The 19,701-nt window shown below is 34.6% G+C and overlaps 1 protein-coding gene and 1 pseudogene across 1 annotated transcript; one reads left to right on the top strand and one right to left on the bottom strand.

Moving 5' to 3' along the window:
* LOC123655775 overlaps positions 1-4,884 on the bottom strand; it is a 29,165-nt pseudogene extending 24,281 nt beyond the window's left edge.
* Positions 4,885-5,511: 627 nt separating this feature from the next.
* Positions 5,512-11,863, top strand: LOC123655776. Its single transcript, XM_045591529.1, has 3 exons — positions 5,512-5,604; positions 5,919-5,968; positions 10,120-11,863. Exons 1-3 carry the CDS (start codon positions 5,512-5,514, stop codon positions 11,861-11,863), a joined length of 1,887 nt encoding a protein of 628 aa, XP_045447485.1.
* The last annotated feature ends 7,838 nt before the right edge of the window (positions 11,864-19,701 follow it).

The following is a 19,701-nucleotide window of genomic DNA, read 5'->3' on the forward strand; positions in this document are numbered from 1 at the left end:
CACTACTGGGCATAGGCCTCTTTCCCCGTGTAGGAGAAGGATCAGAGCTTTATCCACCACGCTGCTCCAATGCGGGTTGGCGGATATATTCCCTACTATGAGTAACGATTGCTATCAGGTGTACATGAGAACAACCAGGACCGACGGCTTAATGTGTTCTCCGAGGCACGGCGGGGAGACCCACAAGGACTGCACAAACACCCAGACCACGGCAAACACCTGTATGGCTAATACAAATGTTTGTCATGTGTGGGGATCGAATTATTACATTATTTAATTTTAAAATAATATGAAAATGTAATATATCGCAACACACAGTATCACATGAGATTACAACATAATTATAATTTACGTAAGATATTTGTAGCTCACTACCTTTTGCGTAGGAAATTTTATTAAAATTATAATGTTCATTATTTCGGTACGACCTCGTATTTTACTTATACTCGTAATATAATTTATTACATATAGCACTAGCGGTAAACATCAACGGGGATGAAAGTACTGTAAATGTGTAGTTATCTATGTATAATAAAGATCCGGTCTGTTTGTTTGATCAGGATAACAATAACAAGAAAAAAAATAGCAATTATAAAAAAAAAAAAACAAAACAAAAGAAGGTAATGTTTACTTCGCAACTAGCGACATGGTGGATTTTATTTGGAATTTACTTATAGAAGAATTTATGAATTTTCCCTTGAATGGAGTCAGATCAATCAATTACTTACAAAGACTGGTTATGGAGGTATGGCACCTGCAGCCGTTTTGAAAGACATGTGCGTAGGCTGGTGGTTTTTTATTCATTCTTTATTTTCTCGGAAGCCAACAAAGTAGTACATCAAACAAGATAGTACATCTTGTAAAAAAATTAAAGCAATAAAAATGTGAAGTAAACTACGTTATAGATAAAGAAATTTAGGAGGAGGGAAAAAAATTATAATATTCCAGATTTCCGAAAAGAAAATTAGAAATACTATATTAGCATTAAGCTAATCATCCATTCTTTTTTCGTAGATTCGTATCATAACTATAATTTATGACTCTTTCTGAGTCACTTACCCACTCACATTTGCGAGCAAGCGTACTACAACGTTAAGAAAGTATGAAAATATAATATAAATCCACACAAAGACGGGGGATGCCACTAGTTAAATATGAAAGTTAAAATAACTCGGAGTCGTCGGAGTGAGAATGTATTAGGTTTTATCGACGGCTAATTACTTGCTGGAACTTGATAGCCTTTTAAAGTATTAATCGGAGATAAGCCTTTATTACTTATTGGCCTTTTAGTTTCTTAGAAACATTAATGAGAAAACGTGCGAACGTTTTTACACGATACGATACGATATTGTTTTTATATACGATATTTTATGTAAAAACAATTTTTTTCATAAGTATTTTATACAATGCAAGATAATAGCGAAGATGAATATGTTGGCTTTCTTGCCCATTCTTCTCGGCAAAATCTACATTTAGATCAGCGGTAGCTTCACATTAAACATAAATAGTTTTCATTATTTATCGTTGTGTCCATTTGTTATAACTATTCTTTGACGGTTCGCAAGAAAGTGGACATAAGGTGCATTACACTTCTTCAATGTTTGTATGTATTTTAGATGCCTGATGATGGTCCAATAAAGGATCGAAACGTCGCATGAATTTGCAATTAGTGGTTGTGAACATAAGGTTTGGCACCTTATGTCTACTTTCCTGCGAACCGTCAAAGAATAAATAGTTTTGTTATACCTATTTAAAAATTGCTTTTGTAGTCAACTTCAATAGAAAAAAAACCCTGTGGTGTCGTGAGACACCAGATAGGAATGAAGTTCCTTACTATAAAATATTAATTTCAAGTTCTATTCAAGGTATAAAAAAAAAATATATATTCGGGTATAAATTTTTCATTGTGCTTTTTTTATTGATAAAATACTTTACAAAATTATCTTAACACGTTTATTTTATTTACAATGATTTATAAAAAATATATAATGATTATCGAATGATATTTTTTATGATATTTTATATATAATAATAGCAAACTGCAATAATAATAACAGTCATCACGTAGACTATACGTTAGACACTATATAGCCATCATACATAGTAGTCCAGTCATTATATACATTTGGAAATGCAAATGAACCGAGAAAGCCAAATTTTGGATATTACGTGGGGTATGGCTAGAAAAGCTTAAGTTCAAATTGTCGACCAAAATAACCTTGTGGGTTTTCCGCCATCTTGAAAAAAGAGTTAAACTCAGTTTTTTTATCATAACTCGGTTCCCCGTTGAGATACGAAAATTTTTATACAGTACTTTTTTGTTGCTTTTTTTACGATCTACAATTAACGTCCTATACATTTTTCACGTATCGATAATCGTTATCGAGATATCGTTAAAAAAAGCCACAAATTTTGGGAGAAAAAATTGTTTTTCGCTATTTCCTTTTTTCTCGTGAAAAATATCGAAAAATGTTTGAAATAAAACTTGTAGAGCCTGTTCAGACCTACAAATTCGTTTTTTAATTTTTCATTTTCGAGAAAAATTACGACCTCTAGCGCGCCGCAAAGTGAGTAAGACTGTGCCCGGAGTCGATTTAGCCGCTCACACGGTTGTATCCACAACGTAAAAATGAATGAATTATTTGCTTAAGGGAATTATTTTTAAGAGAATTATTGGTTAAGGGAATTATTGCTATACGAAATAAATGAATAAACCAGCCAAATTATAAATCAAAAACATGAAATTTATTAATCAAAAAATTTTTATGCAGCAAAAATAATAATTACACGTAGTCATTATTGTCACACGTTTTTCTCAGTTTTGATGGTCCTGGCTGGTGTTGAAGTTCCTCCTCGGTACACTCTTCGAGTCGCGTAAATTCTTCAATCGCAGGAAACGATGCTGTGACGGTCCAAAATTCGTAATCTTCATCTTCGTACCTAATCATCGTTCAAGAATTCAAAGTTCATGAAGATTACGAATTTTGGACCGTCACAGCATCGTTTCCTGCGATTGAAGAATTTACGCGACTCGAAGAGTGTACCGAGGAGGAACTTCAACACCAGCCAGGACCATCAAAACTGAGAAAAACGTGTGACAATAATGACTACGTGTAATTATTATTTTTGCTGCATAAAAATTTTTTGATTAATAAATTTCATGTTTTTGATTTATAATTTGGCTGGTTTATTCATTTATTTCGTATAGCAATAATTCCCTTAACCAATAATTCTCTTAAAAATAATTCCCTTAAGCAAATAATTCATTCATTTTTACGTTGTGGATACAACCGTGTGAGCGGCTAAATCGACTCCGGGCACAGTCTTACTCACTTTGCGGCGCGCTAGAGGTCGTAATTTTTCTCGAAAATGAAAAATTAAAAAACGAATTTGTAGGTCTGAACAGGCTCTACAAGTTTTATTTCAAACATTTTTCGATATTTTTCACGAGAAAAAAGGAAATAGCGAAAAACAATTTTTTCTCCCAAAATTTGTGGCTTTTTTTAACGATATCTCGATAACGATGATCGATACGTGAAAAATGTATAGGACGTTAATTGTAGATCGTAAAAAGAGCATCAAAAAAGTACTGTATAAAAATTTTCGTATCTCAATGGGGAACCGAGTTATGATAAAAAAAACTGAGTTTAACCCTTTTTCAAGATGGCGGAAAACCCACAAGGTTATTTTGGTCGACAATTTGAACTTAAGCTTTTCTAGCCATCCCCCACGTAATATCCAAAATTTGGCTTTCTCGGTTCATTTGCATTTCTAACCCGATTTTTCCGACGTAATGACTGGACTATAGACTGACTATACATTAAAATCTTACGACAGGGTACCGCTTCGCAACGCGTAAAGAACATCGTTGCAATAATTTTTTATTTTATTTTTGTCAATTATGTTATATTTGATGCAGTATGAACTAGGCTTATGTTATGGTAACATATGTGTTGTTTTTATCACTTGACATGGTTCATAATTATGAAAATAACTCACTTTTTAAGAATATTAAGCGCCGAATACGCGCTACGTCGACACTCAATATACTTTGTTTTCATTACACAAGGAAAGGCCATATAATAACAGCCTTAAAAACATTGAAAAACGCTAAATTTATCTAATTATAATATTCATCAAACAGTGTTTCGAAAAAAAGTGAAATGAATTCTTCCTGAAAAAGTTTCGTTGGCATTATTAAAATACCTTTTACGAATAATTTTGTTTAGACGCTCACAAAGCCTCTACCGGTTTTTACCAGATTACTAATTTTATGTATTAGGCTCAGTTGAAATTTAGAAAAATACAATACAACCATTCTGTTGTAGTGGTGCGTGTAGACGCCTGAACACATCGATGGTCGTGGGGTCGAAATATTTTTAGAAAATATTTGTATTTTTACAAAAAAAAAAAAATCTGGTCTTGAGTTACGCGACCCATCGACGCCACCGGCTCAAGTTATAACAATGGCTGCTGACCAAGCGTTTCCGTGGGACAATTCAAAATTGCATTTAGTTCATAAGTTTTAAATGTAATGTTTTAATTAATTATTATTTTAAGATTAGTCTTGTAGAACATTTGTAACTATAAACATCTTGTAATTAATAAATAAATATTTTTTTTAAAAGAAATTCGTTCGCCGTTATTTAACTGGCGCAGTCGGTAGGATCGCGACACTCGAACTTCGAATAAAACTCTCCGAATAGAGTGAACGATATCTATCGTTATTTTCGCGATCCGCTATAGAAGAACCTACGAACGGCGATATCCTGCGGGAGTCCTGGCGAATTGGGAGTCCTGCTGTTCTACAAGGCCCGGCAAGAGATGCAGAGAATCCTTGGGTAAGTACGAATCGTTTACCCAGTATCCTGTGCTATATCTCATGTCGTTATATTATATTTATGCATACGAGTATAGTGTTACATGTGATTGTCTTTGTGCTATAATCGCGATTAGACAATTAGTTTAACAATAACATATTTTGTGTAATACTTAAATATTTTTTGTTCTTATGCTAAAATCGCATTAGACAATTAATTTAATAATAATATATTTTGTGTGAGACTTAAATAATTTTTGTCTTTATGCTAGAATCGCATTAGATAATAAATTTAATAATAGAATATTTTGTGCTATACGTAGTTATAGTTAGCGTAACGCCAACGCTATCGATAATCATAAACAAGTACTTTTCTAATTTTACTCGATTTCTTTTTATTATTCAATATGAATAGTTCAGACATACATAATTTTAAATTTGTAAGGGATGTTATGCCCAGGTATGATGGTAATCCAAAAATACTTAATTATTATATAAGAGAGGTAGAAAATATACTGTGCATGCTCGATGCACCTGCTAGAGTAAGTCCGCCACTTATCTCTCTCATTAAAAGTAGGCTAAGCGGAACCGCGATAGATGCCGTGGCCTACGAAGAGTCACTCGATACGTGGGATAGCATTAAATCAGCATTAATACGTAGGTTAGGAGAGCCGCGTAATGAGATTCAAGTAATGCAGGAGCTAACGCGTGTCCGTCGTAATAAAAATGAAGACGCGGAGGCTTTCGGCAAACGTCTTAGAGATATATTAGATACGTTAAACTCGGTAGGTAGGCACAGTGATAAATCGTATTACGAAAATATGGTAATCGACCAATACATCAATAACCTTGAATTTCATGTCTCGATCGGGGTGCGTATTTCACAACCTACGACCCTGGAGGTAGCGATAATAACAGCTAGACAAGAGGAGGCACGATTAGCTCATAATAAATTTAATAATTTTCATTCACCTCCCATACAAGCCAAACCAAAAGAGATGCCTAGACCTAATATTCCCATAAGTCAAACTAGCCTGCCGTTTAGGTTTAGTAATATACCCAAACATAAGTTCTTCGATAATGTTGGACCACAACAAAGACCACAGTGGGTACAGCCCGCGTCACCGTGGAAAAACAAGCAAGCTGCAGGTAATTTTACACCCCAAAGTTCTGGTAATTTTAGGAATTCTGGAAACTTTAGGAACTCTGGAAACTTCAGACAGCAGCAGAATATGCCACATCAACAAGTTAACCAGCCACAAAATATCTCAGATGTTACAATGAGGTCAGTAAATAAACCACCTAGACCTCAGTTGGGTCAGGAAGAATTTTACTACACAAGTAACGAGCCAGATTTCGACCAAGATAACGACGACCCCTATTGCGAACAAGGTGAGTACTTTACCACACAATTTTCTGACCAAGATTACGCAGATACGTCCTCAGATCAGACAAACCACCAGGATTTTCCCGAGGACAAGGAAAACGAAGATCACAGTTAAACACTGTTGAAATAAAAAGACAAGGTAAGTCCCATCTACCATACATTGACCTCCCAGAGTTTAAGGGTAAATTCTTATTAGACACAGGAGCAACTAACTGCATGATATCACCTAAAGCATTAATAGGAACTAGTTTTGAACATTGCATACAATATGAACCGTTTTTAGTGAAAACTGCACACGCTACTACTAAACATGACTATGTTGCATATTTACCTTTACCCCCTCAATTTAATACCGATAAGTTTCATAAGTTTTTAGTGTTCGATGTTGATCCGAAGTATATAGGAATAATAGGAATAGATTTGTTGAAAGAATTAGGCTGTACAATTGACTTAAATAATAAATTATTGATATCTCCTACTTGTGAAATACCTATATATACAGATTATCCAGTTAAGAAAGTTAAAGTTGAACCTAAATGTGAAAAATTAATTATTGTCAAAACAAACTATACTGATGGTCAATATATTTGTGATGAGTTCTACTGGGATAAAGATCTTAAATCGCCAACAGCCCTAGTTACAGTTAAAAATGGCATTTTTAAGACATCCATAATTAATTTTAGCAATGAAAAGAAAATTGTCACCAATAATACCCAGGTAGCTCTTGAACCTGTACCTGAATATGTATTAAATAACTTGGAAAGCGTCTCTAGTCTGAATAATTTAAATATTCAAGAAAATTTTGACCATGAATTAAAACAAAACCTAAATAAAATACGTACTGAGCATATGAATGACGAGGAAAAGCGAGAAATAATTAGACTTTGTTATAATTATAGAGAAATTTTTCATTCAGACAAAATTCCACTGTCCTTCACCCATACCGTAAAACACGAACTAAGACTGACTGACCAGACTCCTATTTTCGTTAGAAGTTACAGACAGGCCCCTCAACAGCGTAAAGAAATTCAGAACCAAGTCGACAACCTTTTAAAACAAGGAATCATTAGAGAAAGCATATCCCCATGGTCTTGCCCAGTACACATAGTCCCTAAAAAACCAGACGCCTCTGGAAAGGTTAAGTGGAGACTTGTTATTGACTATAGACGACTAAATGACAGGATTGTAGAGGACAAATACCCCCTTCCCAACATAAACGACATATTAGACAGAGTAGGACGAGCACAATATTTTACTACCCTTGACCTCGCGAGTGGCTACCATCAAATTGAGATGCATCCTAACGATATTGAAAAGACTGCCTTTACAACAGAAAGAGGACATTATGAATTTTTACGAATGCCCTTTGGCTTGAAAAATGCCCCTAGCACTTTTCAGCGTCTTATGGATCACATTTTAAGAGGCTTAGATAACGTTTTTACCTATTTAGATGACGTAATCATAGTGTCGACGTCATTACAAGACCATATAGTTAAATTAAAACAAGTTTTTGATCGTTTCAAAGTCCACAATTTGAAGATTCAATTAGATAAATCCGAATTTCTACAAAAACAAGTTAATTTTTTAGGACATGAACTCACGGACCAGGGACTTAAGCCTAACAAAGATAAAATCAAAGCCGTATTAAATTTCCCTATACCATGTAATCAAAAGGATATTAAGTCTTTCCTAGGTCTAGTAGGTTACTATCGTAAGTTCATTAAGGACTTCGCGAAATTAACCAAACCATTAACAGCATGTTTAAAGAAAAACGCTAAAGTAATACATACACCAGAATTTATAGACGCGGTAGACAAATGTAAGCAAATTTTAACAAACTCTCCCATCTTACAATACCCAGACTTTGACAAACCATTTATTTTGACAACTGATGCCTCTGATATAGCCATAGGAGCAGTCTTATCGCAGGGAAACGTAGGATCTGATAAACCTGTTGCTTACGCATCTAGGACACTATCAGATACAGAAAATCGTTATTCAACCATAGAGAAAGAATTGTTAGCTATAATCTGGGCCATTAAATACTTCAGGCCGTATTTATATGGTAGGAAGTTTACCATCTACACTGACCATAGACCTTTGTCATGGTTAATGTCCTTGAAAGATCCAAATTCAAAATTAACTCGTTGGAGAATTAAGCTTGCAGAGTATGATTACAAAGTAGTATATAAAAAGGGTAGTCAAAACACGAATGCAGATGCATTATCTAGAGTTAAAATTTTTCATAAGAGTGTTGATTCATTAGCCGTAAATCTTGACGACAACGATGACGATGAAATAATCAATCGCATTTTTGATAATGTACGTAGGGAAGCGCAAAACACTGACATTGACAATACGACTGAAGCGCAAAACACAAACACTGACAATGCAAATGAGTCACGAAACACTGACATTGACAATGCGACTGACAATACTGACAACGTTCACGTACAAAATCAAAGAGAAAATGACATACAAACTCACAATGAACAAATGAGTGTTGACCAAGACCAGCTGATCTCCACTAATCATACCCAACCCGACAACGAAAATAGAGGTATACCAATTTTATCAGATGCCATTGACAGACAACTTAAACAGTTTCATATAAGGTCTACACCCGGTTCAGAATATAGAGTAGAAAATAGGTCGACAAACTCTAGAATTGTTATCAAAGACGTATTTATCCCCATAAACAACACTGAGTCTGAAATTATTAGATTTCTGAAAGAACATACTATAGCAGATCGTATCTTTCACTGCTATTTTTACGACGAAAGTTTATATTCAGCCTTTGCAAGGGTTTACACTACTATTTTTAATGACAGAGGACCAAAATTAATTAGGTGTAGCTCGCGTGTGACCTTAGTCGAAAATAAGACAGAACAACAGGAATTAATAAAGAAATACCACGAAGGCAAAACAACGCATCGCGGTATTCAAGAAACATTTAAGCAACTCCGTAGAAACTATCATTGGTCTAATATGTTGCTTTCGATTCAAAAATTTATTAATCAATGTGATGTTTGCTTAAAATCTAAGTACGAGAGAAATCCACTCAGACCCCCTTTGACCTTGACCCAGACACCAACAAAACCTCTTGAACATCTGTTTATGGACCTCTATTCTACAGGAGGTGCAACTTTTCTAACAATAATAGATAATTTTTCAAAATTTGCACAAGCTATGCCCCTGAACGCTGCAAGTAGTGTACATATCGCTGAAGCATTGATACAAGTTTTCTCTGTCATAGGCTTACCATTGAAAATAACAACCGATTCAGATAGTAAATTCGATAACGAAGTTATTAAGGAAATATGTGCATCTCACGACATTAACATTCACTTTACAACACCATACAACCCGAATTCCAACTCCCCCATAGAACGATTCCATTCAACCATAGGTGAGATTATCAGAATACAAAGAATGACAAATAAAGAAGACCCAATTAATTTAATAATGAATTACGCTATAATTGCCTATAATAACTCAATTCACTCTGTAACGGGTTATACACCACGAGAACTGTTATTTGGTCACACAGCTTCTCGAAATCCTTTGGAATTATTCTATCCTAAAGAGTTTTACCAGGACTATGTCATCAAGCACCGCAGAAACGCAGAAGCAGTACAAGAATGTTTAGCAGCTCACATGTCTAAAAATAAAGAGCAGGTAATTGAAAAACGTAACCAGGCCGCCAAGGAGATCACATTTAAGGTAGGAGAAATAGTTTACAAACAGGTAGCCAAAACTGCGCGCAATGACAAAACCAAACCAGTCTTCAAAGGTCCATATAAAATAATTCACCTTCACCCCAATAATGTTGCTGAAATAATAGGTAACCACCCCAATTCAAAATCTATTAGAGTACATTTTAAGCTTTTACGAAGACCACATCTTGTTACAGGACCTTCATCGCAGGAGCCTGGGTGCTCTTCGCAACAGCCAACTTGACCCTTAATCCCGTAAATAATGAAAATGGAATATTATTACTTAAACAAGGACTAGTTCTCAAACAGATTGATACTTTTAGTCTGGCTTGTGTCTATAATATCACCTACCTTCATGAGGTTACTATAAAAATTCTAGCACTATATGTTAGCACGAAAGAAGCAGAGGATAGGTCGTTATTAGGTAGTAAGGATATACGTTATCAAACATATAAGAACCAGATAGAAGCTAGTTTAAGTTTAATAAATAAGAAAATTATGTTTATAGCACCGCATTCAACTAGAGTTAGGCGTGGTATAATAAATGGGTTAGGATCTGTGGTTAAAGCAATTACAGGAAATTTAGACTACGAAGATGCGATTAAATTCGAAAATGAAATATCAAACTTACGAAATTCAGTTTATAAAATTCAAAATTCTCAGAAACAATCTTTATTTTTAGCGGAAAATACAATTAAAGAATTTAGCAAACAAATACAAATAATTAAAGAAAATGAGGAAAAATTAGTAAACCTGTTGAAAAATGCCACTATTAGTAATAATTTAGTAATTAATCATATGAACTTTTTAGATTTATACATTCAAATAAATTTTAGTTTAGAGTTCCTATTAAATAAGCTCTTAGTTCTAGAAGATGCAATGACTTTTGCTCAGATAGGTATAATGCACCCAAGTATAATAGCTCCACATAATTTAATAGCTGAGATTCAGAACATGCAAAAGTCAAATAGATTTAAAGCAGTAGATAGCATAAGCATCAAAAATATACATAGTATAGAAAAGTCAATTAGTGTAAAAGCTTATAGCACAGAGCACGCATTAACATTTATCCTGGAAATACCCTCCGTTGATCCAAACGTTTTTGACCTTCTCCATATCTATTCCATCCCAGATAAGCAAAATTTAACTATTATTCCCAAATCCAAATACCTAGTACTGGGTAGCGAGGAGTACTCTTACCTGGAGGACAGCTGCAAGAAGATCACGCAAGACACCCATCTCTGCGCGACACTGAACACTCAACCCGTAGATAAATCTGAAGACTGCGTTATATCACTCATCAAACATCAAAAAGCAAACTGTACAAGAGCGAAAATGAATCTCAAGCAACAGAAAATACAGAAAATAGAAGAAAACAAATGGCTAATAATTCTGCAACACGATGAAATTTTAAGAATTCATTGTGGTTCAAAAACAACATACAAAAGGATATCCGGTATTCAAATAGTCAGCATCACAAGTGACTGTCAATTGGAAATATCAAATAAAATATTGAGAACAAATTCTGACACAATAACAATAGATGAAATCATTCCATTACCGAGTACTCCAATCACACCAGAGGAAAAGATACATTATAACCTTCAGCTCGAAGACATCTCACTGGACAGTATCCATGAGTTGATGGAACGTGCAGAAGACATCCCAAACGAAGATGGCATTAATTGGCAAGTTATGATGGCTACCCCGAGTTGGCCCACCATCGGAATATACATCATCTGCGCTGGGATTATATGCTGGAAAGTATATCTATGGAGGCAAAGCCGAAGTAAAACATACAAGACGGCGGAACCTGCAGTCAGACAGAACAGTTGCAGCGAGGACGCTACAGGAAGCTGCAAAATGCGCTTCCAGCTTAAGGAGGGAGGAGTTACGCGACCCATCGACGCCACCGGCTCAAGTTATAACAATGGCTGCTGACCAAGCGTTTCCGTGGGACAATTCAAAATTGCATTTAGTTCATAAGTTTTAAATGTAATGTTTTAATTAATTATTATTTTAAGATTAGTCTTGTAGAACATTTGTAACTATAAACATCTTGTAATTAATAAATAAATATTTTTTTTAAAAGAAATTCGTTCGCCGTTATTTAACTCTTGGTGTGTTCTTTTTTTGAGTCTTTCTACCGTCTCTTTGAGAGCATGTTAATCTGTCGGTTCCGGTTGCTATCACCCCTCAATGCACACAGCATACAGCATTTACCGGGTTTTCAATAAAAAACCGGTTGGTCAAACGAAAATCGTAACAACGGTTTATGATTAAATTTTTATTAAATAATTATATGCCTTTTAATGTTTTAAAACATGTGTAAGTTATATTTTATCTTATAATAAAAACACAACGAAAATATTTGAGATTATTTACTTCAACTAGGCAGATTAATGTTATGTACTATATTTAAGTAAAAATATTTTGAGCTACGCATCGTTATTTATATCTATATTTAGCACCTTATTCAAACGAAATATATATATTTTGAACATCAAGGTCGATAAGAAAAAACTGCTGAGAAAAAGAAATGTTAAAATGAGCAACGCCATTAGTCTCCGTCATATGAACTTTTCATCGGTTTCCGCTTTTGCTTTAACTGTTTATCGATCTTACAATACATGTAAATATGCATAAAGCCCTCCTTTACGCTTCAGACTGTAATATCCCACTACTGGGCATAGGCCTCTTTCCCCATGTAGGAGAAGGATCAGAGCTTAATCCACCACGCTGCTCCAATGCGGGTTGGTGGATATATTCCCTACTATGAGTAACGATCGCTATCAGGTGTACATGATAACAACCGGGACCGACGGCTTAACGTGCTCTCCGAGGCACGGTGGAGAGACTCACAAGGACTGCACAAACACCCAGACCACGGCAAACACCTGTATGGCCAATAAAAATGTTTGTCATATGCGGGGATCGAACCCGCAACCGCCAAGCGCAACAGGTACAATCCATGGCTGTAACCGTTGCGCCAACGCGGCGTCTCCTTTACATATACACTATAATATTTATTGTTTCAATTAATTTATTTTTACGCAGTACGGTTTCATTTGTGTACCAAATCACTACATAGTATAAAACAAAGTCACTTTCTCTGTCCCTATGTCCCTATGTATGCTTAAATCTTTAAAATTACGCAACGGATTTTGATGTGGTTTTTTTAATAGATAGAATGATTGAAGAGGAAGGTTTATATGTATAATAACATCCATTAAATAGTGGAGAAACACTGTTATTTTTGAGGTTTCTAATGTGATGTCGTAAATAATTACATTTTTTCCGCTTACATACAAACGCATCCTGAACCTACGAGATTTATCAAAATAATGTACTAAGTATTGTACATATTGAAAAGGTCTATAGAAAACTCCGCTATGGTATATGTCTATCTCTGATGGATATCCCAGAATAACATTTTTTGTCATTTACTTTTTACGACAAATAATGGCTAATTTTCAAAGCAATTTTAACCGATACAGCATTAATCCTTATCTAATTAAATACCTTAAATACATTGTTGATTTAATATAGATCTATATGGCCCTTTACAGCATATGATTTAAATCAATATTTTCGAAGATATTACAGATTTAAAAAATTCGGTACGTAGCGTTTGCGGCTGTTCCATCCGGCTTTTACTCTAAAGTGCGGGCCACGGGCAGTAATGAATAAATCAAAACTACTGGATCGATTTTAATAATTTTTTCAGTGAATGACATATGCTATTTATACCCTTGCATTACATTTTATACCCTTGCGAAGCCGGAGCGGGTCGCTAGTTACAAATAATTTTATAAAATATCCTTTATATGAGGTTGTTATGTTGCTTTAATGCTGGAGTAGTTTTAACGTTATATCTATAACGTTAAAACTACTCCAGCCGTTAAACTACTTGAAAACAGTGATTACTTATAATCACTGTTTTCAAGTAATGTATGTTCATAAAATGAAATGAAATGAATTATCATTTACATTAATTATTAAATTAATCTTGATGATATTAACCGAGGTAGGGCAAAGCGGAAAATTTCCTGCCCAAAATATGGAGCACTAGTATAACTGAATATTTTTTACTCTATCTATTTACAGTAGAGGTCATAGACATATCCTGATCGAGCTTTATTCCATCCCATGCTTTTTCATTACTAAGGTATTCATTGATGCCATCAATATATAAATATAATACATAATTTTGTTTCGAGTTAGATAGCTGGATTTCCTGGGTAGGGACGAGGGTAGGGTCACCAACGTGCAAAGGGTGTGTTACTGTTATTACGATACTTAGAATACCATATTTCGACAATAAACTGATGACTAAATATAATTTGAAATATGATACATTATCCATATTTGTATTAACAAACAAAAAATGTTTTCTCGAGTTAAAAATATGCGCATGCTTTTATAAAGAAATAAACATTTTAGTGTGAAAATGAACTAACCTGTAGCCAAAGGATTAGTTGAGAATGAGAGAAAAGCCATAAAAAGTCGTTAGCTTAATGTTGTTCATTAGCCAGGTTATTAATTAGTGAAACCTTTGAGCTTCCGGCCGGATCTGAATGGATTACGAGACTAACCTCTTTGTCCTTTCGATTGAAAGTCAGAAAGCAAATACTGTTTTGATCCAGTTAAACCCGGAGTCATACCGGTTCAAACTAGTTATAGGTAGACATAATATGCGACCCTTTTCTTTGATATTTATGGTTATCCAAGAGAGGATCTGTATATTAAAGTTCTATAATTTAAAACAGAATAGTAGATTTAATTTTGTAAGGAGGATAAAAAGAGTTTTGTTTTGTTTTTCCTTTTTTTGCATTTATTAAAAATACCTTAAAATGCTATAATTTAATTAGTACGAGGCCTTCATATTGTTATGGTAATTATTACATATTTTTATAGGTAAATTTTAACTTTGTAAACAGAAATATTTCCATCAACGTTATAATTAAATATAACGCATAATATATATAAGACATACCTAATAAATTACACCAACGTACTTTAAGTATGAATTGTTAATTCCATTTTCCGTCCATCCCCTTAAAACGTTCTATGGTACTCTCCTCTAATATATGTACACTGTATGTATTAATTTCAGTTCATATTTGACAAAAATGTCAGTGTAAATATGGAAATACGAATTTATGTTTCTGGATTTCACCGTCAATTTGGACTGATTTTGACAAGCTTTTTGTTCTAAAGTTTGTGAGAATCTAATGCACCTCAGGAAAAATAGGAACCCTTACAAAAATTATTGTATATAAAAATTAGCCTGTCATTCTTTTTCAAGTAATGCATTTTTGTGCCATTATCAATGGTAGCAAAAATTATAAAGGTAGGTCACAGCAGAAAATATTCTGCTCAAAATTTGGAGCAGCCTAATTGGGGAAGCACGTTAATCTTCCAAAGAATCACAGATACAAGATGCTTGTGATTGACCAAATGTTGCAGCCGTCCAAACGGTATTATAGCCGCTTACCTTTAGTTTGACCACGATTTTAAAACCCTAGTAGTAAATAACGTAAATGTACTGTTTAACTGATTACAAGTGATTACCGTAGCCTTAAACGCCTGCAACATCAGAAGCGTGATGCTCGTCCTTTATCTTGTCAACATTTTCTTATCTTATTAACATATTTTTTTAACATATAAGCGAATTTCACTCATTATAATGAAATAACTTTTTATCGGATTTTATCGCCAGTACCTCCCGTGACTATGCTTACTGTAATGTATCCGAAACGTGGGGCATCTAAAAAACTTAATAAACTGCGATAGAATCCGAAAAATTTGTTTAATTATAATTATTAACATATTATTATCAACATGTATCATATGTCAGCTCTGACGAACGACTGGAGTTTAGTCCTTCAGATCGACTGTCTCAATAGGCACAAAAAGGCTTAATAGTTTAAGAAAAAGATTAATACCATATCAAATGGTAAACAATCGAATTAAATAACGCCATCTATCGGAACCTTATTGGGATATTAGAAAACGTCGTCGTCTATCGGAACTCTATTGGGTTCTGATAGTTGGCGTTACGAGAAACGTAACGAGGTCATTCGTTCAGTATATTTTAATCCTCATATTTTTTTATACCGGGGGTCTTATATGAAAATCGATTCTTATGGAGTTAAACTCCAAAAATAAAGTACAAAATAAATCCAAGTTAAATATGCTGATTAAAGAAAACGAACATAAGTATTTACATTAATTTCTCATTTCGTTGCCTACTTTGTTGAGAAGTTAAAATTGTTTATAAAGCCCTCCTAACAAAATAAATTGAATGAACTGAACTTGAAACTCGAAGACAATATTGCTGTTTCAGATTTGTGGAAAGTAACACAACGTGCCTTTTTACACACAAATATTATTTGTATTTGTAATCGCATAATGATAACAAAATTGTTACCATTAACAATATTGTTTACAAAAATGTTAACATTGTGGCGACATCTATCGCGCGAAATACGAACGACTACAAACTACGTAATTAGAGAAAACTGACGTATGCTACATCGCACTATTAGAGTTTTCAAAGTGATTAAGTATATATACAAGATCCCGACAACAACCGTTGGGGCCGGTAGCCCGCCAGACACAACACCCGTCTGGTGGAGGATCCTCCCTTTTCGATGGCCGACGTGATTCCTCACACATAACTCTAAACTGGTGACCCCGACGTGATTCCTCTCACCCCCATAACATCAACAATTTATTACCATTGTTTATTTGTTGATATTAACTTTGTTATCATTATACGATGAACATGAAATCGGCCTTTAATGAGGTATATTCATCTGAAATTGTGAACGTTCCTAATTGACGAATAAAACATTGATTAGGTTATTTAGTTGTAATACATGTTAATAATATATAAGCTAAATAAAAAACCAATGTTCACCACAATAAGATGATTTTTTTATACAATTAGGTTGGCAAACAAGCGTACGGCTCATCTGATGGTAAGTGATTACCGTAGCTCATAGACGCCTGCAATACTTCAAGCATCACTAGCGTGTTGTCGACCCTACCCCCAATTGTCCCCATGAGCTCCGGTCACCTTACTCACCACCGGAACACAATACTGCTTGAAAGTATTATGTAGCTGTGATCTTTTGTAGGGTACGAGCAGAGCTGGGCACCGTTAATCAAATGGTTAGCTTCGTTAATCGCTATTCCGCTAATACAAAAATTAGTTTCGTTAAACGTTAAAGCGCTACATTTTAGAAGATTTAACGCAAGTTAAAGTTAATCGTTAATCGTTAACATATATGACTAAAAAAGCATTATATTAATTGCTGATTATTTAATGCCGATAAAGAATGAAGTATAAAAGCAAATTTTTTAATTTGCTTAATGGAAGTTCTCCCTAGTCTGTAAAATATTATTGTAAGCTCTAGTTAAAGAAATAAACTTTATTTTATTTTTTATTTATTAATTATTTTTATAAAACAATAAAATACAGAATGCAAATTTAACTAAATCAATTGATTGATTTAACTAAATTTGCATTCTGTATTTGCAGTTAAACGTCTTTTTTCAACTAAATTTAGCTGTCCGGCACTATGTGCATGTTCCCTTTCATGAACATCAACATATTAAAATTTTCATCAGAAAGAGATGCTCTTTTCGGTGCTAAAATATCTTTTCCCGTTGAAAAAAGACGTTCAACTGCTGCGCTTGAAGGTATTGCCGTGTTATATTTGATAAAAAGATTAATCAAAATCTGGTCTCCAAAGAATGCAGCGTCGTCAAGTGAGTCCTTGGATGGTGTATCTAGCCACATTTTGACTATGCTTTGAGCTTTTGTCTTCAAAGAGTTCTGCCTCGTTGGCCTTTCCTTGCACTGGGTAGTTACCGACTTAAAAAAGTCTTCCTCGTTATCACTACTCCCTCCATTACTTCCTCCGCCACTAACACTGTCCTTGGGGTTTTCCTAAAAATTATTCAGAAAAATAAACAATTATTCCATACAAAATCAACATACTCACTCAAATGTGGCCATGGATTTTCTTCAGTCTCACTGGAATCTGAATCCATGATATTTTTTTAATGATCACACACTTTATTTATAAACTTACACCACACCAACTGCACTGCTCATATAAATACGCAATTTAGCAGGAAAAGACAAGAAAACAAAACAAACACTCGTTAGCTCTTGACCGTAACCGCCGATATTAAGTAATGAAACCAAAACAAAAACAATGTGAAGTGAATTTCATACAGTGCAGTTTTCCCGCTCGCACGCGCCACACCTAAGCTATATTTGTTTCACTCACACCGCGGCACGCGCTCCGCGCTGCAAGTGCCGGCGCGCTCGACCAAACTTGTCGAAACCTGTTTTTCCCGCCGCGAGCGGTGCGTACTTCCATTAGGTTAACTGTTAACGGGTTAACCGTTAACCATTTTATAAGTTAGCTTAAAAGTTAATCCGTTACTCGAAGTGTTAACTTCGTTAATTAACTGTTAACGGATTAACGAGTTAATGCCCAGCTCTGGGTACGAGGTATTTCCCCAGTCGGGCTGCTCCAGATTTTGAGTAGGATGTGTTCTGCTGTATCCTACCTCAGTTAATGACATATAATATATATATTATATATAATATTTCGTGTCACGGTGTAAGTTCCAGATAAACTCCAAAACTACTGAACCAATTTTTATCAAATTTTGTAAGCATGTGTAATTTGGTCCAACTTGGGACCAACTTGGGTTATTTTTATCTCAGTTGGACCCGGTAGGTGACGCTGTTATCGGTATATCAGCTATTAAATTTGGTAGCTGTAGGGTCCGCTAGTGATATATAAAAGCAAAAATGTCAATTTAAAAATTTTTACAATTATGAACAAAGACCCGTACTTAAGAAACAAAGCAAAACTTAGTTCACAATGGAGTTAATTTTGAAGTGAGAACAATCGAGCGGTCAAGGTTACTTGGTGGCATATATATGGCAGTAGCTTTAAACAATACAATTATGAACTATGGTATATGCATTGTCTAGGCGCGATAAATATAATTTAATTATCTTCTAGATTTACGTTCACGCTTGCGCTTCAGCATGCAATAACCCACTGCCGGGTATAACCCTCTTTCCCCATATGGGAGATGGATCAGAGCTTAATTTACCACGCTGCTCCAGTGCCGGTTGATGGATATATTCCGTATTATCAGTAACAATCGAATGTACATGATAACAACCGAGAGAATAAATATTTGTATTAACACAAATATCCACTCCGAGCGAGAATTGAACCCGCGACCCTTGGCGCTTAAGCGCCGCCGACACAGAGCGGTCGTCAGACAAGTCGTACTATACTTAATGTAATTTTTTTTTGAAGAGCAATTAGAAATTAAATTGTTTTTTTATGAAATATCTAATTTTAAACTTAAATACAAAAAGTACTTGCTACATAAACAAAAAAGTGCTTAAGAGTGGATCTGTTTAAAAAAAATTACATATGTACCTATATATACCCATTTTTTTTACTAGGTATATTCAATTTTAATTAGTTTTGATGCTGCATTTTAGTCGCCTTATATTATTTATTGTTATTATTTTTTTTAATTTTGTTTTTCCTTACCATAAGTATGTTCCTGTTTTCCTGCTGTTTATTTATTTTTTATAATTTCTCTTTTCAATGTTATCACTGTCCGTGCTGCACTTTTTGGTGTCTGCATATACACGCTGCTCACTGAAAATCAGTGCTGGAGCAACGACGCCGACGTCTCAACGATACTGGCATCCGATTGGTGAC

This window comes from Melitaea cinxia, chromosome 8, assembly GCF_905220565.1.
Source record: "Melitaea cinxia chromosome 8, ilMelCinx1.1, whole genome shotgun sequence".
NCBI classification, from domain to species: domain Eukaryota; kingdom Metazoa; phylum Arthropoda; class Insecta; order Lepidoptera; family Nymphalidae; genus Melitaea; species Melitaea cinxia.